Source organism: Tetrao urogallus (genome assembly GCF_951394365.1).
Source record: "Tetrao urogallus genome assembly, chromosome: 18".
NCBI lineage: Eukaryota > Metazoa > Chordata > Aves > Galliformes > Phasianidae > Tetrao > Tetrao urogallus.
In genome coordinates, this window is record NC_136831.1 from 7515144 (window position 1) to 7538365 (window position 23222).

Genomic DNA, 23222 nt, shown 5'->3' on the forward strand with positions numbered 1-23222 from the left:
ATTTCAGCTATTTCAGCCTATAAATGTACTGTCTCTGTTTCTTCTGCAGATACCAGCGTGGCTGTCGATCTCTGGCTGCCAACCTGCAGGCTCAGAGTTCAGTTATGCAGAGCCAAAAGATAACTGTTGCTGCTAATGAAGCTGAGGATGATGAGGAATATGACATTCCAGGAGAGATTGAGAATGTTGTAGGTGTGTTGAAATGGGACAGAATTCGTTGTAAGGTCTGCACATTATATGTACAATAGGAAAGCAGCATGCTTAGTGCTAAGAAAGTGCTCTGGATATCTGCACTAATTTCAACAATTCAAAAGACTAAAATTTCAACCTGAGCAACTGGTTAAAATATACCATATGTTTCCCAAATAATTTAAATGTTGGCCTCTCAAGCAGAAACTCAAAAGTGTTCTAGTGTTTTTGTGGCATAGAGAGAGGGAGTTATTGGAATACATTTTACTGGTAATGCAGAAGTGATGTTTTGAGCCTTTCATAACTGGAAGATTTGTTAAAGTTTGTAATGAAAAATAAAGTAAATGGTACTGCATTAAAGCTAAAAATTATGCTGGAAATTCTTAAGCTATGGTACTATCAAAGAACAGCATTTTCTATTAGTATGTACTCTTAAGGAAGGCCTTCTGCTAGCTTGCTAATGAATATGCTCTAATTAAAAGTTATAATTTAAATCAGAAGGCTTTTATGGCTAAGCGATAAAATGAATTTTTTATACTTGTCTGGCAGAAACAAGAAATCTGGATACGAATACTTTTGTTTAAATTAGGAAGCAGCAATGTTAGGACGAAAATGAATTTGTAACATTTGAAGTATTTCTGTTGTTTGAATAAACCTGTTCAGTAATCTGTTTTGTTTAAACAAAATTATCTGCAGAGCAACTGCTGGTTGGACTGAAAGACAAAGACACTATTGTCAGGTGGTCTGCAGCAAAAGGGTACGTTTCTTGTTGTTACTCTAAACTTATAAATTAAAGCAAACAACACAAACACAGCCTTAATGTAACCCATGATTGATGGTTTGTGTGATGTAATATTCTGTTACTTCAAATGGCTTTAGCACAGTTCATGTTGTTAAGCCATATGACTTTTTATGACTGTATATAAAATCAGGCTAGTCTTCAGGAAAATTTCACTTATGTTTGCAAATAGGCATTTTGGGTAGGACTTGAGTTAAAGGTTTTTTTTTTCTTCCACTAATATATATTTTATGTGTGTGCACACACAGACGCACAGACACATCTCTCTTACCTTTTCTAATTTGTAGCTTTGACTCCAAGCTTGAGATCTGGTGTTTTGGGGTACTGGTGTTCACATAGTGCATTGCTCTCTTGAATTCACGTCTTACTCTAAGTTTCCAGTGACTAGGTTTTTTACTTGGATTTACTCATTGAATGACAGAACTAATGAATCACTGTATGCTTTTTTTCTTTTAACTTCTGTAGAATTGGTAGAATTACTGGAAGACTTCCAAAAGAATTAGCAGATGATGTGGTCGGATCTCTGTTGGACTGTTTTAGGTAAAAATCTTGCATCACATTTTGCATGCATCTGAAACGTGTGCTTATGAAATAGGAGGACTACTATTAAGAAAATGGATCTAAGAATTCATAGATCTTTTTGCCTTTCTTCTAGTATCCAATAGGAATAGGAATTCAAGGAAACTGTTCGTAATATTTTAAACCAGAAGTGTTGAAGCTCATTAACTTGCTGCTTTAAAAATTCCCTGTGTGCTTATGACTTGAATGTAGTATGCGCATAGTAGAACAGAAACTCTATTTGTGAGTTCCAATTCCAACTCAGGATATTCCATAACGTTCTATGGGAGGCGAGGCTAAAACGTCTAGGAAGATTGATGAATGGAAGGGGTATGGCAGAAATGCACAAGATCATGAGTGACTTGGATTGTTGCCCTCTGGATTTTATATTATCTGAAACAAACCGAAGTAGCAGATGGAAGGTTTGGGTACAGAAAAGGTAGTGGCTATTCGAAGTACATTTGAACAGTAAAACGTTACAAGTTCTGTACCACGGGATGTTGATCAGTGTATACCTGATCAGAAAATCTTTTTCTTCTCTGCACTCTTGTTGATGATCTTTTGTAGTCTGGAAGTGTTTTGGAGAGCTTTGCAATATACTTGTATTGTTCTGTTACTGCTACTAGCCCAGGAGTCTACTCTTGGCTATGTGAGACAGAGGCTTGTGGACTTGCTAACCTTTCAGATCTAAAGAATTTAAGGTTTCAACCAGTGTTTTGGACTAAGCCAATAACAAAAACAGTAATTTCTTTATTGACAAAAAATGTTGGTAATCTTTAGTTTGCCATACAAATCTTTTGTTCTTTTGTTCTTCTCACTGGTGGAGAATACAAGTTGAAAATTTGAGCTCAAAAAATGTTGCTTTAAAAAAGAAGATACAGCCTTAAAAACTTGCAATGAAAGTATCTTCTTAGCCAATACTTCCACTGCATTACTGTGATTAATTCAGGAGGTGCAGCTGATCTCAATTATCCCTGGAGCTTCAAAGACATGTACTCACTGCGTTTTCTTTCCTTGTTTTTCAAGTCATAGGGGTGAGTAATACAGCTAGTAATTGAGTGACCTGCTTTCTTCAGAAACACTTTGGAACAAATGAAGACAGGGAGAAAGGGAATCTCTTCTGTTTGCTTTGCACTAAATACATAGTGAATAAAATAAAAATAACACGTCAATTGCTCATCACTGGCAGTTTAAATTGTATTTCTGAGGATAAGAAGCAAGGATGCCTTATGCACAGACTCAAAGGCAGTTGGCAGGGAAGAAATAATTTTTCACAATGCAGTGAGGTCTTCAGCACAGTCTTGCAAGGATCTGTGCAAGCCTTGTTCTATCCAAAATACTCAAAAGCTATCCTGGAAAGAAGGCGAACAGTGGGGAGATGAAACAGAGTAATGATTTAAATTAGATAATACAGTGAAAGCTAAAGGTGGTAGAAAAGATGATATATCAGCCTTAAATTAAGTAACTAGACTATAAAAGACATATCTAATGCCTAATGAATGCAAACTAATGCACTTAGGGCTGGACATGGACAGTGAGAAACCAGTTAATATTATTCAGGAAAGAGATCCTGAATTCACTGTGCATAGTTTGATGGTTCTGTGACCATGTCAATGGAGCATCTGGAAGGCAAGTGGGGTGTAAGATATTAGGAAAGGAAGAGATGACAAAGCTGAGGTGTTAAATGTGATTTATCTGATGTCTTTTCCATGTGGGAAAGAAAAGGTAGGAGGATATAGAAGTGCATAAAACCATAAATATGAAGAAGAAGGGAAAGCGGGCAATTGTTTACTATTCACTCTTTCTCATAGTATGAGAACTGAGAAGCATCAGGAAGTCCATTTTCACACAATTAAACTGTGGAAGTCATTGCCACAGGATGTTATGGAAGCCAGAAGTGTTAAGGGAGTTCAGAAAGGGATTATCCAAATTAATGGATGGGAGTCCCATCAGAGGTTATTAAATATGACATTCTGGCTTGGGAAGTCCTGTACTTCTGATTGCCAAAGCCAGGAGGAGGCTAATAGGGAATGATCTTTTGTGCTTTGTCTTTGGCTGAGCATCTGCTATGGGTCCATTTCAGAGGCAGTATGCCTGGAAGAGATGAAGCTTTGATATGACCTAGTTTAGTTGTTTAGTATCTTACTCTTAGATTCCTATTCCTAGTTTAATGCAGAATTGACTAATTAACTGTTAATCATGCAGCATACAAACTTCCCTTTTCACTCCTTTATCTCCCAGTCCATCAAGAACTGTACACTGATAGTTGTTTTTTTCCTGTGTTCACTACAAGTCATTGTTTTGGTTTTTTTTTTTTTTTTTTTTTTTTTTTTTTTGAGGCATCTGAACACCACTGTTCACTCATTTGAAATGCATGAGCTTGTATAATCTTTTTGTCAGACTGCTTGAGCCTTTCCTTCTAGTAAAGGATTGTGTTTGGCATTAAATTAGTGAGTTGTCTTGGCTGTATTCTGTAAACCTGCATCTTTGGCAGTGCCACAGGAAGTTCTTTTCCTTTTCTGCATGAGACCCTTGTATTGTCGTCTTCCACAAAGAAGTTACATTTATATTGATAATTGGTTTTGTTTTACTTTTTTGCTTCTTTGGTCATATTTACAGCAGTGTTTATGTTGCACAAAATGGGGATGGAAGCATGTTCAATTCTTATGTTTTAAAAGTATAACAAGAGTAAAGAGAAGATAAAGGTTTGTGTCTTAAATTGTTAGGAATTCACCATGAAAAAATGTAATCCAAAAAGGCAAAGTTAGCCTTAACAAAGCTTGTTTTCATTCTCAAATTAGTTTCCAGGAAACTGACAACGCGTGGCACGGTGGATGCCTGGCTCTGGCTGAATTAGGCAGAAGAGGATTGTTACTCCCTTCCCGAATTTCAGATGGTGAGTTGTAGTTGCTGAATGTTACTATGTTCCTGAATTAGCAGGTTGTAGTTTCAGAGACTTAATACATGGCAATAGACTGAAATTTGCTGATCTGAGTGTGCTGAATAAGGGCTGAGTATTAATTCCGGAGTGAAAAATATGCCTGGGGGAATATTTAAGGTACTTCTGTCTAGAGCATTGTTTTGGATGTGCCTTATTTAATAAATTTTTCTTTCCAAAATGAAATTAGTTTCTTGGGGTTTTATTTCTCCCTCTCCCCCATGTTTCTTTGTGCAGTCGTATAAAAATAATCTATATGCTTCTATACTGTCAATGCCGTTATTTGAATAGAATATATGAAATAATCAGCAGCTAATTTGCCCTTTAAGGCTGGTAGCTTATTCCGTTTGTTTCTGATGAAATTTCAGAAACACAGTTTGGTTCAATTTATACAATGAACTGCTTTAAGTTCATTTGTGTTTTTGTTTTTTTTAATGGGTTCTTGCAACATCAGAATGGAAAGAAATAACAGGGCAAAAGTACGGTGGTATCGATGTGAATGTAGTAGGTCTATCTTTTGTGATTTTTGGATAATCTGTTATAGCTTTATAATGACAAAAACTCAATATAGTAGTACACACAGAATGGGCACTTTCCAAGCAGTGGACTGGGCTCGATGTTTTGGTCTCATTTAGCACTCTTGTGTTCTTGTTTGAACAGAGAGACTGAACACTAATTTTCAGTGATGTTCCAGAACTGTTATTTCTTATTAGTGAGTTTGGTTGCTGCATCTTTTCTGTTCTGGAGGTCTGTTGACTTCCACGAAAAAAGCATAAAACATGATATTTAATGCATTTCATCATTCTGTCTCCATGAAAAGAGTTCGCATCCCAAATAGTAACAGTTTTGAACATGAGAATTTTTGTGCTGACCATGTTCAGCTGGTTTTCCTTTTCTGATTGCTTTTCCCTCTGTATTGTAAAAATGAAATGATTAAAAAAAACAAAATAATTTTAAGATTGGGAAGTGATCCAGTGGTATGTCTTCATTTCTAATTAAACAGAAACTGTAGACCTCTGTCAAGGGATCAGGGCAGCCTAAGTGTTACGGTTTGACTGGACTTTTTCTATCGCTGTATTCCCTTTGTTCAAACTGAAATTGATATTTTTGTCTTTTCACAATCTGAAAAGCTTTTTCTCTATGGAAGATTAAAGAACTATGGTGTTACTCTTCTGTTTCTTTAACAACTCAGAACTTAATCCCTGAAAGTTTCTGTTTAAAGTTAACATCTTAGCCAGAACATTCTAAATAGTTTATCTTGGATCTCCATTGCACAAACATTAAGCAGTAAATTCTGGAGGCTGCAGGGTGTTTAATGCAGTTCTGCTTCCTTACCAAGGTTTAGGCTTGCTGCTAATGATCAAGCAGATGAGTCTCTATTATCTGAATAACGACTCATGTATACCCATATTTTTGAGTGAATAATGGCTAATCTGCAGTTATTTTACTTACACTGATAGCAGATACTATTGAAATGTGGGTGAGGTGTTTATGCAGTGGAACAGGCTCACATAAGTCTTTTGGAGAAATGCAGGATATGCCAGGCAGCAGCTTTATCACAGAGGCTTCTCACATGGAGCTCAAGTGCAGATGTATTATTCTGCTGAATTAATTATTCAGTGAAGGAAGTTCCATTTTTAGAGTTGATACCACATTCTACGTTTTCCCCTTTTTTTTTTTCACCCCGAAATGTGTTGCAGACAGTGCAGTGAATTTGTGTTCATGAATGACTTGACATACGTTTTAGGTACAGGTTACAGATTTATTTGAAAAATTACAAGTTTATGTACACAGTTGTAGAAGCAGAACTAGCAGTTTTAGGATCTATTCAGAAGCGCGCTGAAACTGATAATTGCTGATGCATGTTTTATGAAATAAAACCTTCACCAGGAGAGTTTTCTCAGGTGAAATAAATTATATAAATATCCTTCAAGGTTTGGAGTTTGAAGGTTGCCCAGTGTCTGTCTAAGCTCAGAGGATTAGGCACCTAAATCATTTAGATCTTCATATTTTCAGTATTGTTTTCATAGAGGTTCAGTTAAAGCTAAACCGTGCTTATTAACTTGGTGCAGGCTGTGTCTGGTTCAGCTGAAGTCTTGTTTTTAGCCAAAACAAGAAAAACTTGCTTGTACAAGGTTTGGGTCAGTCTGTTCAAGCTGGCCTCTGCCTCTGAGTCATTTGGACTTTTGTTTTGCATTATGGTATAATGGCGAAGTGCATTCATCCCCTGACCAGTTTTTACAGTAAACTCTAAGTAGCCAGGTCTAAGCTTAAGCTTGTTTTAAACTACTGAACCACGAAATAAAAAGTTGTTCAAAGAAAAAAGACAAAAAACTCTATTAAATAAAATTAATCCAGAAAAATACTGACAGTATGTTATTGAACAGTATTGTTTCTACAGCTTAAACATCTTATAAGAAAAATAAGTTGTTAAAGTTATTTTACATTAATACAATTGCAAAAAACCTTGGAGATTTGTGTAATGGGCTTTGGCTTTAGTAATGAATGCAAAAATTCACTCATAAAAACCTGAGCTTATAGGAGGGAACGCTCAATTATTTAAAAATACTAATATAAAATTATGAACATTATTTACATAGGGGAGTTTGAATGTATCTTATCATGGACCAGATCTAGTAAGGGATGGTTTGTAGAAAATTTCTGTATAGGTGGCAACTAATTTCTATGATTAGAAACAAATTGGAAAGTGGAGCATTAAGATACTCTTGTTCTCTTCCTCAAAGTGAAGACTCTGCTGCAGTCATTTGGCCTTACTCTTTTAGTGCTTTGCTGTGATTTTGCTGATTCTTTTTGATTTGTCCTTTTTTGTCCTTTTACTTTTTGATTGCACTGAGTATCCTGAGTATCAGAAGAGTCAGGAGTAGATTCTGTACTCAAAGTATTACAGTCCTGAGGACTTTGCCCTTCATTGTCCATCCTAACTTTGCTGGGGCTGTATGCAGCTAGCTGACAGAGAGCTACAGCCGCTGTTTGTTTCTGTTCATCACAGCTGTCAATGATGCGTAAGTCTTGAGCTTCGTTATGGTGAGCTGGGAAAGCTTTGTCACAGGCACTGTTAATAGGGTTCTTGGGGTTACACGCTCCTGAGCTTTCTGCTCCTGAGTTCTCATTTTCTGTCTTTGGAGAAGTAGCAGCACCATTATCATGAGATGGACTGTGGGATGTTGTTTTCAGGCTTACTGTGTTACAGGAATCTTTTACCGAGAGGTTCAGAGGCATATCTTGCAATTCTAGGAAGTTCTGACTCTCTGTTTTGGATGTGGCTTTGTATGCGTGTTCATGAGGAGGTCCTGCATTTGTGTCAGCCTTTTTTGAAAGATTAAGGGGAGCTATTCCAGTGTCGTCTTCTGTGTTGGACAGTGAACCTTCATTGTTGTGGCTTTCACTTGGTGTATATGAATCTTCATCAGTGACATTAATGCTGAAAGACATGAGGGGAGAAGAGAATTCAATATCTACTGCTTTTTTAAAATTGAGGCTGAGGAACTGGAGAAGAGGAAAAAAAAAAAAATCTGGCTTGGTAGTCTTACAGTCATTTTTTAATCTTTTCCCTCCCCCGGGTCCCTTTCACCATACCTCTCTCTCCAATAGAAGTGTTTTCCTGAAATGCACAGGTACACACATGGTAACGGTGTTAGAGATACCTGATGCATTCAGATGAATGAGCAGCTGACTCATACAGCAGCTGGGGTTTGTACAGTTGTACATAAAGCTGTTTTGTGGACATATCTTACAGAACAAATCCCGGTGCTATAAATGCAAATGTACTTTAGGGGGATTGCATGAAATATATGCATGCTGTCTATGTGTGCCCCTAAAAATCTGACAAGAATTTGCAAGGTGATGTTATTACTTTACCTGGAAGGTGAATCTTCTCTATCTTGCTGTGTTGGCACGCTTGGAAGTAGTGCTGGTTGATCAGTGCTTTTTCTCACAGGTCTGAAAGCTGTAAAGTTTTCTTCTGGTTGATCATATTTTCCAAGTGATGTGGAGGACGATTTGTTGGAGAGGTCAAATAAGCCCTCACACGCGTGGCTTGTCTGAGTGAAGTTGGTGGGGCTGGGCCTGCCTGGGGAGCCCGTTGCCGCGCTTCCTGCAAGAGGACTCATTTTAGCATTCTCTCTTTCATTTTGGTCATCTTTGGAATGACTTTTGGCATGCAGTAATGTTATTTCCTTTTCATAGTCTGCTTGTTTTTTGTGCGAACCTAGAGGATATTGTTGGGAAGGACTTAAAGAAGCTGGGTATAACAAAGTAGTTTCTTCCATTAGATGAGAACTTTGATCTCTGTTAATACCGGCTACGTGTGAAAATCGATAAAAAGGAGGATCCGTGGGCCTACAAAATCCATATGGTATTGGAGGAGTGGAATGATACTGCTGGAACAGCCGATAGTGTTCATATGCCGATGGATTTATGTGTTTTGGAAGTGGCCCAGGGTGAGGAAGAAAGTGTCTTTGGTCTTGCGTGCCGTAGACGGACAGAGCAGAGCTTTCACACTCAGAATTACCTGGAAGCAAGTAAGGTGTATAGATGGCCAGCCTATGCTCATAAAAGTGGGGCGAGTAGTCTGGAATCATCGGTTGCATGTAAGGAGGAATAGAACCAAAGCCTTTTGTGGGAGGAACTTTATGTGGAAATTCTGGGAGGAAAGGAGAACCTGCTTTCCATGGGTGACTTGGTGCATGAAATGCAGATTTAGTGTGAAAAGCTGAACTTTTGTTGGAGAGCGATAGAATTTCAGGTACTTCACTTGTTTCTGGGCCTTTGCTATCTCTGTGTTCTCCTACAGGAACAAAAGCTGAGGGCCTCACGATGCTGTCCAGAAGAGGCTGCATGCCGAGGGTGCTTTCTGCTGAGGTACTGGCAGGGGTTACTTCCTTCTGGATTGCAGGTTTCTGACCTTGGATTGCTGTGTTCGTTGCTTGGTTTTGTAATTCAACGTTTTCCTTGGCATCTTCTTTTGGAAAAGCGTACTGAGGCTTTGAATCAAGATTTGACAGTCCGTTTGTGGCTGACTTGGAAGAAGTGGGTTTGACAGTAGGCTCTAGGTGATTGATCTGCTTGGACTCCAAGGAACTAGTCTTTGGGCACTTGATGACACGGTCCTGCTCTGATACTAAAGTAATGGAGTTTTTGCAGAGGCCATACTTCATATGGTTAAAAAGATGGGATTTCTCATTGCAAGTAAAGGGGCACTGAAAGCACTTATACTTAAATGGCTTTCCTGGCGGTCTTGGGATGTAATGAGGCTTCTTTGGTTTACGCTCTTTGAGGAGACTCATCTTTTTTTCTGCTTTAAACAATTAAATGTAATGATTCTTTATAAAAGCTTTCTTGTGGTTAGCTTTCCTTAGTTTAGCCTCTTGATGTTTCCAGTTTATCAGGTTTCTGCAATCCTTCTTCCCAGGTGAAAAGAGGAAGCCAACTCCCAGGGTGTCTCAGGGAAGAGGAGGTGCCGGAAAGCAGCACTTCTCTAACTGGTAGCACTGGAATACAAAGTTCAAAATTAGCTGTACTGGAACATTGGAACTAAACACAAACAGTTCTTTTAAACTGTATTCCCCTTCATTATATCTATAATGCGTGTTTTTTTTTTTGGTAAAACAGGACAAATGCTAGACTCCAGATGTAAAACAGACAACGTTAAACTGGAATGTTGTTGAGCACCTAAACATATTTGCAGAAGTGTCCCAGTTTTCAGCAGTGCTGTCACCTGCTGCTGCTGGGGACTTGAAGGAGTTTTCTCTGAAAATTGAAGGAAAATTCATTCAGAGGACGAAAGCAGAAATCTAGGTGGAGCTATTGAGAGAAGTGGAGGTGGGTAGAATGAGAAGAGGCAGGTCCTGGCAGCGGCTGGGTATGGGGCAAGCTTGTCAGGCCGGTTGGGGAAAGAGAGGAGGGAGTTTCCTGCTTGGTGAAATGAGGGTGGAGTGGATTGGCTGCACTCGGGTAGCTGACTTGGCTCTTTCAGAGACTGACCAGCCCCTCTTTTAACTGCATGGCATTTCCTAACAGCCTAATCTCGATGGATACCTCAAGAGTGGCCAATCTCTCGAAGGTTAAAACCACACCAATTTTCTTCCTCTTCCTAATTCAATTAAGAGAAATGAGTACTGGAGTATCTGACTAATAGTATATTCTGCTTGATAAACACATTTCACATTCTTCTGCTGTGGAGCACCTTATGTATCGCTTTGACAGACGCACAAGTAGATTAATTCATGCTTTAAAAAAAAAGCATCTGACAGATTGATTTACAGGGGCATGATCTATCTGCCTTTCTTCAGAAAAAGTAAGGTTGTGGATACTTTGTACAGCCTAATGATTTGCTCAGTAGATAAGTCAGGAGGGCTTGTATCAGCTTGTTCCATTATGTTCGCTGATTCTGAAGGCGTGAGAAACTCTCAGAGTCAAGTTCTCATGATTTTATAGGATGTGTTATGGCAGAGATCTAAAAACTGATGATTTCATCATGAACTATAAGCATCATTATCAAAATGATGACTGTTGCAAAACCACGTACTGTATCTATTGTGTTACCCGAAACTGCAGGAATACTAATTGTAGGAGTGACTAGGATAGCTTGATTTTTTTTTTTTTTTTTTTTTTTTTAAAGCTTTTTACATAGAGGTTTGGATTAGTAGCGTGAAAATATCAAGTTTATGGAAAGAATTGTTAGTAATTACATGCTGTGAGATTTTAGTTGAAGCAGAAATGTTTTGCATTTCTTAAATCAGATAATTTAATAGAAAATGGCATGCAACACGTTATGAAAACAGAAGGCAAAGCTACAGAATTGCTGCTTGTTTTATCAGGTATAGTAATTCTGGGAAACTGTGTTACATATTGTTTCTGATGTCATAGAAATATTAATTCGTGTTAGAATGGTAATTGTGAAAGCACTCTGAAAAATACAGCCTGCTGTATAAATAGAAAAAAAAGATCTTTGGATTAGAATTAACAAATAATTAAATCTGTGGCAGTGTAAGGAAGTAGGAGTGTGCAGAGACGTTGCTTCTTAATTCTCAGCTTTTAACAAAGCTTTTTTGTTGGACTTCATAGACACTGATAATGTTACAGTACAAAAGAAAACAACTAGAAATGTCCAGCAGCATGTTAAATTCCTGCCACTGTAGTCTGATTAAAACAGTAGCTCAAACTAATAAAATAAAAATACAAAACAAATGTGCCTTGTAGGATTTAAAAACTAATAGCCTGCATTCCTCTGAAGGTTTAAGAATAATTCTTTTACTTAATAAATACATAAAAATAAAAATTAAGACTTGCAGTGGGAGGTCCAGATAGGTAGCTAGTTGGTTGGTGGGTTTTTTTTTTTTTTTTGCCTTAAGTGAATTTACTTTTGACTAATGGTGCATAGCTAACTCAGACAGCTTGTAATGGACGTGATCATGTCAGTTTGTTCTCGTTCTTTATATCTTCTTGGAAGCCCTTGTACTGATAGTTCTTGAAAAGAAGATATTGTTGTCAAAACTGCACTGCATTCTTAGTTTGGCCATTTATGATAAGTCTGAATTTACATTCAGGTGCAGCACTTATAATAAAGAGATGTTAATTAGATTTTCTTGTTCTTCTAGCTTTCCTTTGCTTAATAGTGTAAATTCCTGTGCGTCCTGTTCCCCCCCACCCCGACGTTGTACTTGGTATTTAACTTTGATTCAAGTTATTCCTGTTCTGCAGAATATTAAGTATCATTTCTTAATAAGATAAAATGCTCTGTTGCAGTTTTAATGTTAGAAATTCAGAGCATTGGCAGCTTCTTTGCAACGTGTCTACAGGAGAGAATTAGGAATGCTTTTTGATGGCATGCTCAGCCTGCAGACAGCGCTTCTGGAGCCAGCCACGCTCACCTGAGAGGGTACAGCGAGGAGCTGATTTGGAAAGGGTGTTCACCCTTAGTAAACTAGTGTCAGCCAGATTCATGTTGTGTTTTGCTCTTTTAATGGTTAATCCTTTTCTTTTTCTTATGACTTAAACGTGCCAGTAGTAGAACATTTCTAAACTAAGCCAAAAAGGACACTTTGTCTTTTAATTTCAAAGCAAAACCCAGGAGTATCTGGCAAAAGTACTTATTTCATAACTAAAGAAATTTAAAACTATTAGAACACACGTATAAAACTGGAAGAATACTAATGGTTTGAAGAAGTTGCAATTTAGACTGTCTGTATATAATTAATATTAGTTACTTGCAGTTGTACAATGCATGTTTTAGATGACTGAAATTAAGATCTAGAATTAGAAAAAAAATCAAAATAAGTAGTTCATTTTTACTTAGTCTGGAATCCCATGACTTGTGATATTATTTGAAAAATGGGGAAAAAATGTTGAATAGCAGGATGATAGCTTTGATAGCTTTCATGCCTTTTTGTTTGTTAACTGAGAGTGTAGCTCCTGAATGCCAGATTTGAGAAGTGTGGATAGTGAAATACAAAATCTTGCTAGTTTTGTAGTGCAGCAGTAGTGTTGATTTATACTTCTATAGGAAACAGGTTACTGAGATCATGGGTTAAACCTGAGGCTCTCAGTTGTTTGCTCTGTCGGCAGCACACGTTCTTACAGCCCTGTCCAGCCGCAGAGCGAGAGCTGCGTGCTTAAACTGGAAGGAAGAAGTCGTGCTGCTGCTGCCTCCTTGCTTTCACAAAGGTTAGCAAGGCCAGAAAATAAGGATATAATTTAGAATTGTGTGCGTGTATGTGTAAGTGCATAAAAATGTATTTCTATGTGTACTTGTGTATGTATACTTATACATATGTATTCATAAGCATACATACACACATGTATATATGCTTGTACATATATATATATATATATATATATGCATGCTGTTTTTTAGTTTTTAAAGCAGTCTAAATTGTTTAAGATGTCCAGCTGATCAAAGGGGAAATTTCAAAATGTCTTTTATTACAAGCAGGGCTGGTAATTAGGCGTCTTTTTAGGACACTGCTTTAGCAAACTACGTAACAGTTTGTCATGCACACTCCATTATTATTGCAGTATCCTTTGGTGATGTTGATCTCTCTGACCAGGAGCACTCACTGGGGTGGAAACATTTTGAAGGACATGCTATAATTAAAATATTGTGATGTGGCATTATTGCATAACTCAAGGACATGCCATTGTCACCTACCTAGAGTGTTGCAAGAACAAGATTTGTGAGGTTTATTCTGGTTGAGATTTTCCAGTGATTAACTACCACTCCCTTCTAAACTTCCAGTTCCTTCAAACTGAAAGATAAATTTTAACACAACTGCTTGTTAATTAGGAGGAAACATGGGCGAGAGGAGTGGGTTGGCGAGGGCTGGGAAGGAAGTGTGCGTGCAGGGAGTGAGGGCTGTGCTTGTGGAGAGAGGCGGCAGGGACCGAGCAGCCTGCTGAGGTGGTGGGGATGGGAATACAAAATCTTCGTAAATATTAACTTAATAACTCCCCATCTTAATGCACTTTAATTGGCGAGAGAAAGGGTAACTCACAACAATCCAGTTTTCTTTGCTACATTCCCACAAGCTGGAAAACTAACAAATCAAAACTGAAACGGAATACGTGGTTCTCACACAAGCTCTTCAGATTAACCCAGTCCTACTGTATAAAGAATAGTTGGCAGAATAAGCAGCAATTCCTATCAATACAGCTTTTCTGTCGTTCTTCAATATAATACATTAATTTTCTCTATAGGAAAAAAAAAATTTTTCACCAGCAAGAGTAAGTTACTGTAAAAACTAAGAGTCCCTTTTTGGCACAGTCTAAAATCTCTCCCTCTCCTGTTGAAACTTTCTGCCGAAAGCTTTAAGTGGTGCAGTAAATGCACCTGCTGGGAGGAACCCAGGCTTCTGAGCCAGCTGAAAAAGGAAAACCTCCGATTTACTTTCCAGCTGTAATATAAACACATTTGTATTTGAAAAAATTCTTTAAAGAAGAGTACTTACCAGAGACATAGGTGCGTGAAACCTTCCAGGTGATCACTGTTGCTACCCTGTAGCTGTCACTGCTGAGAGAGAAGTACCTGTTCGCTGCCGGCTCCCTAAGTGAAACTGCAGGAGGTTGTTTCAGGGGGAGGGACTTAAGAAGTGTAGGAGTTGAGCCCTCAGGGTGTAGAGATGCACCTGATATTACTCCAGCCTGAAGCTACGATTCATTTGTTTGCGTCCACTGCTTTCATTCAGCATTACCTCAGCATCTCGGCTATCGAAGGGAGCTCTTGTTGCTTTTGTGCCCTCCAACAACCAAGTTTTACTCTGAACTCTGGTGTCTGTTCCTCTGAGCAGCAGTCTGCAGCGTGGGGTCGGAAATGACTAGGCATGATAGACTGAGCTTCCAACCTACTTCACTTCACTGGAAATGACTTGTGAGCAGCAGAATCAACAGCACACAGAGGGTAGCAAAGCTTAAAAATAGGAATTTTACATTCTTATTAGAAACTGGCTTTTTTTTATATTAATGCCATAGGAGCCTTAATATTGCTTTTTTTTTTTTTCCTCACCCTCTCCATTTTTATTTAAATCTTTTTGTCCTTCATGAGTCTCCTCTCTGAAGGCGGGACTGAACTAACTCTAAGCTTGCCACAGGAACCTGCCAAAGCTTGCCTATAATCAGCAGTCAAATGTACAGATCCTGCAAATGGGAAGGAGTCACCTCAGTGAGGAATTGATTATCACGTCTGAACGTTTGCTCAGGAGTGGTAAAACTGCATGGGGAAAGGAGGAAATCTCATCATCTGCTGATTAGTGCCAGTACTCACTCTTAGCTGCATTTTAGTTGGAGATCATAAATGACAACTTTATTAGTGTATCTACCAATTATCTAGTGGCTTGGTGAAATAATAACTTCTCACATACTGGCCCTTTAAAAGGAAAATCCTTGGGTATTTCTGTCTAGTTGTCTCTAAAGATCCATTTCTGTTACTGTAAATGAGTCCTAAGTGGTTTCTGGCTACAACTTCTGATGGTTTTTAGCCATTAAATTTTTGAAACTTTAAAATATGGAGGTGTGAATGTCTTATGGACATTCACCTAAGTATACAGATAAGTATACAGACTTATCCTACCTAAGTATACAGATTCCCATCCTTCCTGTTACCGTGCCAATGTAGTTTTCTGGACATTTTTTCTAACTATGAGCAGTTGATTTCGGTTTTTTTTGGTTTTTCTTTTGTTTTTGCTTTAATATTCACTTTCCTATAATGCAGCCTAACAGTGTAAAAAGATGTCATACTACTGTCTACTGTAAATTCTTTGGCTCTGTAAAGACCTGCAGGGAGAAGACCTTTGCTTCAGCTGCTGAAGATGTTACTCAGAAGTCCACAATCTCCAGTGCTCTAGTCTTTGTTTTCTGTAGCTTGAGGAAAGTTTCTTTTTTACTTGTATTTTTTGGCACGTGATGGAGAGGAGGTGGGTTTCTTTGAGTAGAATCTGATCACATATTTTGTTTTGAAAGAAAATTGCGTGTTTTGGCAGCCAGAAAAAGCTACCTTGCTTTTCACCTTGATGTTTGTGAGCCACTTGTTCATGATTACTAGAGCAAAAAAGGGGAATCCTTTAATTTAGGTGACTGAATTGGGTTGGGAGGCAGCACAACCCCCTTCCCTGATCTGGTATGTGCGAGGTGGATGTGATGTCTAATTGCTTCCCTGTTCCAAGGAAAATATAAAGCTTGTTTTAAATCAAGCTACTTTCTGGAAGGTCACCTAGAGTCAGCTGCAAATGAAGTAAAACTGGAAAAATAGAATAGTATGTGATTGATTTTCTTGGTGTTTGGATGATATTAAAATTTCAGATCGAGGTGAGAGGATTCATTGATGGACCCCAGAAGAGGAACACAATAGCTCCTTGTTTGTGCTCCTGGAAGTAATAAATCTTGATTGCAGTGACGTGGTTTCATCACTTTTGTTAACTCATTATACTTGCATCTTGAGTATTTGGTAAACGGAACCCAGTTGCTGTTAGTAACACCCTCCTTAGTTTACTTGAGTACAGCACTCAGATTAATTGAGATGAGCAGCAGAATGGACATAATAACGTGTTTATTAATTTTTTTCTCCATATTGTTTTTTTCCTTCCCCCCAGTTGTGATTGTTTTTATACCTCTGATGGTTTGAAGCTGTACTTTTATTGCTTCTTTATGTAGTTTAACACATACATTTGGGTTCTAAATTCTATGTAAAATTCAGTCTCCTGAACATTATCAAGGATGTGTCGCATAGCCATAGTTGGATTTCATATGTCTAGTAACTGTGCATAAAATGCCATTCTTTAAGTGTTAGAAACTTACTTCATGTTTTTATGTGGTCTTTTTCTGACGTTTGGCATGAAACACAAAACAAAATGTTGCTATCCGAAGCCATACATATAAATGGGATAAACTTAACCTGTTCTTGATAAGCTGCTTACCTAATTTTTATTTTAATCCTCTCACTTCAAACTTGAATTCCCTGGATGTGTCAAAGAGTGCTTGGTGTTACCCCGGTCACTTATCAAGCCCTCTGTTAATCAGGTGATTCTCAGCTTTCTGCTCTAAAGCATAGAACAGCCCTGGTGCCTGAGTTGCTCTGATGCCATGGATCAACCAGAGCTGCTGCTGGCTTTCAGAACATGTCCGCTGGTTGTCAGTCATCAGCAGGACTGCCAAGTCTATCTCGAGCTGCTTTACAAATGCACGGGCTTGTTATTCCAAGAAAGAAGAATGATCAAAGATCAAGTCACTTAGTTGAGCACTGGTGGACATGTAACTCATGAAGCTCAGAGCCTGCCTTGTGGAGGAGCCTTGAAACTGTGTGACTGGCAGCCACTTCTGCCCCTGTCACTTTTGTTATGTGTCTGGATGAGTGGCTTTGAGCTAAATGTTCAAGAAAGCCCTTTTTGTTCTCTGGTTGCTCAAACTGAAGTTATTGACAGATTTTGCTATCTGTATTAACATGTTTGGACTGGGCTGCCTTGCAGTCCTGGGGGGGGCAGATGTATTTGAATGTAATTGGTGTAGTTCATGCTGTGCCCCAAAACATTACGTGATTCTTGTACAATATTCTCATAACTATTTTCTTCTATCCCATATGAATAGTCATTAGTCTTAATGCTTTTCAAATAACAGCTTTGAAACGTGCCTTTGTTTCTCATAACGATTTCAGTCCCTGACTTTGGAGATATGTCTGGGCAGATTACCTTGCTGATGTTTGTGAGCCACTTGTTCATGATTACTAGAGCAAATTATTTGTATGGGAAAAGAATAAAAGCTCAGCAGTTAATAGCAACTGCAGATCATATTTTTAGATATTTATTGTGGCCTGCGCTGTGAGTGTTTGGCCTGGAACTGGGATGATCTTCCTTCTAGTTCCCATCCTCACCCTTGGGCAGTGAAACATCTCGGGGGAAGTTGGTAACCTCAGAAACTGGGACTGTAGGCAAAACTGGGAACTGTTTATAAAAAGGAGCTTTGGGTAGTCGTTCTTTTCATTATCAGTCCTTTTAACAGAGATGTAAAATATGCTTTTCTTGAGTTTCTACTTGATGTTTTGGTTATAATTGCCTTTTAAAATTTATTATTCCTGGTGTTTTTCATGCAGAGTGTTTTTGCTTTGATTTCAAGATTTACGCCAGAGATTCTAAGAAAGTTTTCTCACTCATGTGAAGTGAAGTTTTTTCTCATGGAATCCAGTAGTAGGATCTGAAATGAATTGTGCCACGTGCAGTTCTAGTTTATATGAAATCAGTCCCACACGTTTTCTTTGAGGCATCGTTGTCTGTCTGCAGCAATGCCAGTCTCATGAAGGAGAGAACATGATGCATGCAGTGAGAACTTCTGGACTTAAAAGGTTTTTAGCTTTCAGTCATCCTTTGAAACGTGTCAAATTTGTAAAGGCTTAGATGACTAATTTGTTGTCTACTACTAAAATTTTAAAAGCAATATAGAAGAGCAAGTGAAATCTGCTATTCTTTATTTTTTTATATCCAAAGCTCTTGAACTGCAATTTGTCTGTGTTTTTGAGTTGGAAACTGTGTGTTACCATTTAGCTCAGTCTTTTTAATATGGGTCATGGAGCTGCTTTTGCAATATAGAGAAAACATTGACAAAAAGAAAAGAAAACAATGACAAGAAGTCATTAAAATTTTATGTTCTGATGTATTTTTGTGAATTTCTGCATTTGGAATTGTAGCACTCTTCAATGAAACATTTCTGACTGTACAGTGTGTGTCAGGGCCAAAAACTTGTATTTTAGTGTGGTTTCTATATGATTTCACATCTTTTGTTTTGTACTGTATTTGTGGTTTTGTAGGCTTTAGACTATTATTTATAGGGGTTTTTATTTAATTGGGTGGGGATAAATACTAAACAAACAAGAGAATCCTAGTTTACTTGAATTTCTGGTTTGCTTGTGAAAGGACGTTATTAAAATTTCTCTTGATGACAGCATAGTATAAACTTTCTAGCTAATAAGGTGTGTCATATATAGGAGCATGAAACTTCTTAGGTGTTCTCAATATGTCAGTGGCGAGACTGAAAGTGTTCTCATGCTAAATTATCCCAAAAACTCACTGCCTGCTCAGAAGTCCCAGCTGTATCTGTTAAATGGCACCCGCAGTGCCATCATAGAGCTGTGAAAACGTGTGTGTAAGGGTGGTAGCACTGGCATCTTGGAAGAGCAAGAAGAGGAAGCCAAGGGCAAGGAGTGTGGAAGAACTCTGCAGTTAAACTTGCAATGCAGTAGTGCTTATTTTGGAAGGATTCCAGCCAGGAAGGCGTTATTTTTGGTCTGCCTACATTCTTATGTGCCCTTACCTATTCACAGTGCATTGACTGAAACAATCCCTCTCCCACTTTTTAAACTGTGGAAACAATGAAAACAGCATTTAAACTCATGATGCTGATGAAGTAGATAAACAATGGCTAATTCAGAGGTGTAACATTGGTGGGTCAGTGCGAGTGAGCCAAATCTTAAATCCATGTGTTACTCTCAAAATAAGCAGAGAAGTTTGGGGAAAAAAACCCAACTTGTCAAGAACCATCATTTATTTCTTCTATCAATTACCTTCAGAGTAAAGGCAGAAAAATATATTAAAAAAAAAACAAAAACCTTTATGTTTGTACTCAAAATTACTTTTAGTGATGTGGAACTGAGATGGGATTTAGGATGCCTTGGAATGGAAAATTTGGTAACTTAAATTGGAAATTTAGGATGTCACTGTGGAAATTGGAATGATTTTTTTAGCATTTCAGTCAAAGAAGCAGGCAGTGCTGCTGGCACAGGGAAATATTTTGTGTATTATTTGTGCAGAATGATAAGCATATTGCTTAACTAGGAAATGCTGTTTATTTCAGTGTTGAAAGAATATCACTGTATGCCCAACTTCCATCATTCCCTCAGCTTCTGTCGTATATCTCATTAATTTGGTTAGAGGGAGTTTGTGCTCTTTGATAGTACCAGATTATCAGTGGTGTGTCTGGTACAGAACATGCCCATGTGTTGGCTGGTATTGATAAGACAGTAGGTTTGTTTGACATTATGGAGAATGGTGCTTCCTGGTTGTTATATTCCAATGTTAGTGTACTTTAAAAAGAAAAAAAAAGTCTGAAAAACTCTACATAGAATGGAAAAGGAACATCTTTTGCTTGTCCGGTTCCATCATTCCACTTATCAAGAATTAAAAAAAAAAAGATTAAATTTAAAACCAATACTGATTTCAAGAGTATTCTATAATGAGGTTTAAGTTATACGTTTAAGTAGTCTCAGAAAAGTGTATTCTAGAGCATCTTAAACCTTGCATGCTCCATTTTTAATATCTTCTGTGTTTTCATATTCCAGAGTAAGTTATTTGATACTGACTTGCAGCTGCCTCGGTTTTTGGAGGAGGACACATCAGGAAGTCAGGCTCTGAAATGTGCTAATCTATCCTGAAGTGGTAGTTAATTGTGAGGCTTTTGGCAAGCATCCAGGTACTTTTCATCGCAGGTACAGGAAGAAATGAAAAAAGATCTATCTGTCTTAGGTGGACTCCTAGAATCTAGAGAACACCCAAACCTGAAAGGCTGGTTGTGGAAGAATTTCTTTTCTCTAACACCCAGGTGAACTTTAAAAATGATATATGACACTGATACTGAAAATCGTATTTCAAAAAGTTGTAATGGGAATGTCATCATAATGGTTTTCAAATTAGCAAGAAGGTATTAAAAATACTTTTTTCTTCTAGAGAGATTAAATTAAATGGCTGAAGCTACAGCAGGAAAAGTCCCTCTCCCAGTGCAACTGGGAAATGGTACAAATGCTAAGCAGGGAATAAATGACAATGAATTGCTTCTAGCTTTTTCACTGCAGGGTTTATCTCAATATTGCACAACCTTAGCCTAAAGGTTGGGGTTTCTCTGGTGATTTTTCTTTTCTGACATGCAGTGTTATGAATTTGCAAAATTTTTATACTCCTCCAGAGCAAGTAATTCACTCGGTAGGATTCCTTCATAAACCTGTTTCTTCGTGTCCTTAAACTGCAATTTGCTACTGCTGAAGTTAAAGGAAGAGCTGTTAGCTGTAACCTGTATGAAGGTCTCTGTTTAGCTCTCATGTGGCCTTGGGCATGAGCGTGTAGGCTGATCTCTGAAACATTCAGTGCTCTGTGCTTCAGCACTGAAGCAGAGGTTGATCACTGCTGTTGTAGGTCAGCTGTAGTTCTTTCGCTGTAGCCAGGTAGGGGTTCTTACAAATTGTGCGTTTTTATGGCTGCATTACATAATGATGTTGAGATAGACTGGCCAAAATCCAGATCTGTCTGCTTCCACATTGGCCCTCTGCCATCCTCGGAAGCTTGCTCCAATTTTAGGGTTGTAGCACTTCGGCAAACCTGCCATTAGTTTATTGAAGCAGATGCCTGGGAAATGAGCATTAACGTCCATTTCTTTAAATACTGTATTTAAGTAATATGAGTGGTATCAAACAGCGAGTCTTCAGCAGAGATGTAGTTAAAATGCAGTTCTTTAGGGCAACATCCACCTTAACCAGCAATCCCTTCTGTTCTGCCTGAGAGCCAGTCTTTGCATTACATACTTTCCACCCTCAGCAGCAAGGCAGACAACAATCTCCTCTACAGCCCAGCTGTGATTCATGGCTAGAGCAGGTCTTTCCTGTGTGCTGACTGAGATAGGTCCATGGAAAAAAATACCACGTGATCATATAATTAAAGACTCTCTTAATTCATTACGTAGTGAGAGACTGAACTGAGATTGCAACCAGACAGGCACACTTCTCCATAGTCACGGGTTAGAAAAAGCCCATTTGGTCTGCGGATATGCATATATATAGCCTTATATATGTGGTCAGCATTAAGAATTGTGAGAAACTTATGGCAGCTTAAGATGCTCCAGCTGTTAAATTCAACCATATTGTGTGAGCATGCCTGAATTGTGATACTCTGGCAGACTCCTAACTAGGTCAGACTTGGGTGCAGGGTTGGGAGAAGAGAGGCCACCTGTTGACAGTTCTTAGGCACTTGTCCTACAGGATGCAATAATAGAGTGTTTCCCAGAATGCTTGAGAATCCTCACTGCAGAGCGTACTGAAATGATGAAATAGTTCTTTCAGTGTAAATTCACAAGTACGCAGCTTGTATAGAAAATAAGAGAACAAATTATAGATGTTTGGCAGAGCTTGAAGCAAATATTTATTTCTGATAATGAGCCTAACCTAAAATTACCTATGTTTGTATCAGTTGATAAATTAAATATTAGTATAAGAGCCATAATGAAGTTCTGATTACGGCGCACCCATTGCTAAAAGAGGTTGGAGTGCCACGTGGGAGCGTGTGGTCTTAAATCTGAAATTCTTCATAGTGAAAACTGAGTTCTTTTTTTCTCTTCATCTATTTTTCTTTTTTGGCACATTAATGATAAGTATAGGTATGTAAAACATGGGAAGTTGACATACTGTAGATATGGCTTGTTTACACTTCTCTATGCCTGAGGCTCACAAAGAAGGTGAACCTACAGATGACAGATACTTCTTCAAGGAGTTAGTTTTGCTGAAGAAAAGTCTGAATAAAATTATTACTCAAAACTCATTTTTTAAAAAATTGAAATATTTTTCTTACATTTTATCATTCTGGGGCCCCCAGTACAGGAAGGACGTGGAGCTCTTAGAGTGAGTGCATAGGAGGGCACTAAGATGATCAGAGGGCTGGAGCAGCTCTCCTATGAGGAAAGGTTGACAGAACTGGGATTGTTCAACTTGGAGGAAAAAAGGCTCTGGGGAGACCTCATTGTGTTCTTCCAGAACTTGAAGGGAGCATAGAAACAGGAGGGGGAACGGCTGTTTGTGAGGGTGGATGGTGACAGGACAAGGGGGAATGGTTTAAAAACTGAGACAGGAGGTTTACGTTGGATATTAGGAGGAAGTTTTTCACCCAGAGGGTGGTGACACATTGGAACAGGTTGCCCAAGGAGGCTGTGGATGCCCCATCCCTGCAGGCATTCAAGGCCAGGCTGATGTGGCTCTGGGCAGCCTGGGCTGCTGGTTGGCGACCTGCACACAGCAGAGGGTTGGAGCTGGATGAGCACTGTGCTCCTTTGCAACCCAGGCCATTCTATGATTTTCCAGTATATCAATTATAGTTTGAAAATGTTTCTCTGCATAAACCATCCATAGCAGTGTAAGCCTTATATCAAAACGGTAACATTGGCTTAATCTGTTTTAAGAGGAACATATTTCTAGTTTTCAACTAAATT

General features: G+C 38.4%; 2 protein-coding genes across 2 annotated transcripts in view; one reads left to right on the forward strand and one right to left on the reverse strand.

The window, feature by feature from the left end:
- Window positions 1–23222, forward strand: part of TBCD (tubulin folding cofactor D) — a gene marked incomplete at both ends in the record, with an annotated part of 107417 nt that overhangs the window by 20289 nt on the left and 63906 nt on the right. The window contains 4 exons of the mRNA XM_079544288.1: window positions 50–192; window positions 886–946; window positions 1454–1528; window positions 4348–4442. Of these exons, the coding sequence (XP_079400414.1) occupies window positions 50–192; window positions 886–946; window positions 1454–1528; window positions 4348–4442 (374 nt within the window). The remainder of the gene's footprint in view (window positions 1–49; window positions 193–885; window positions 947–1453; window positions 1529–4347; window positions 4443–23222) is intronic.
- Window positions 7200–9790, reverse strand: ZNF750 (zinc finger protein 750; the record flags this gene model as incomplete). Its single annotated transcript, XM_079544297.1, has 2 exons — window positions 7200–7926; window positions 8364–9790. The coding sequence occupies 2 exons, from the start codon at window positions 9788–9790 to the stop codon at window positions 7200–7202; spliced, it is 2154 nt and encodes a 717-aa protein (XP_079400423.1).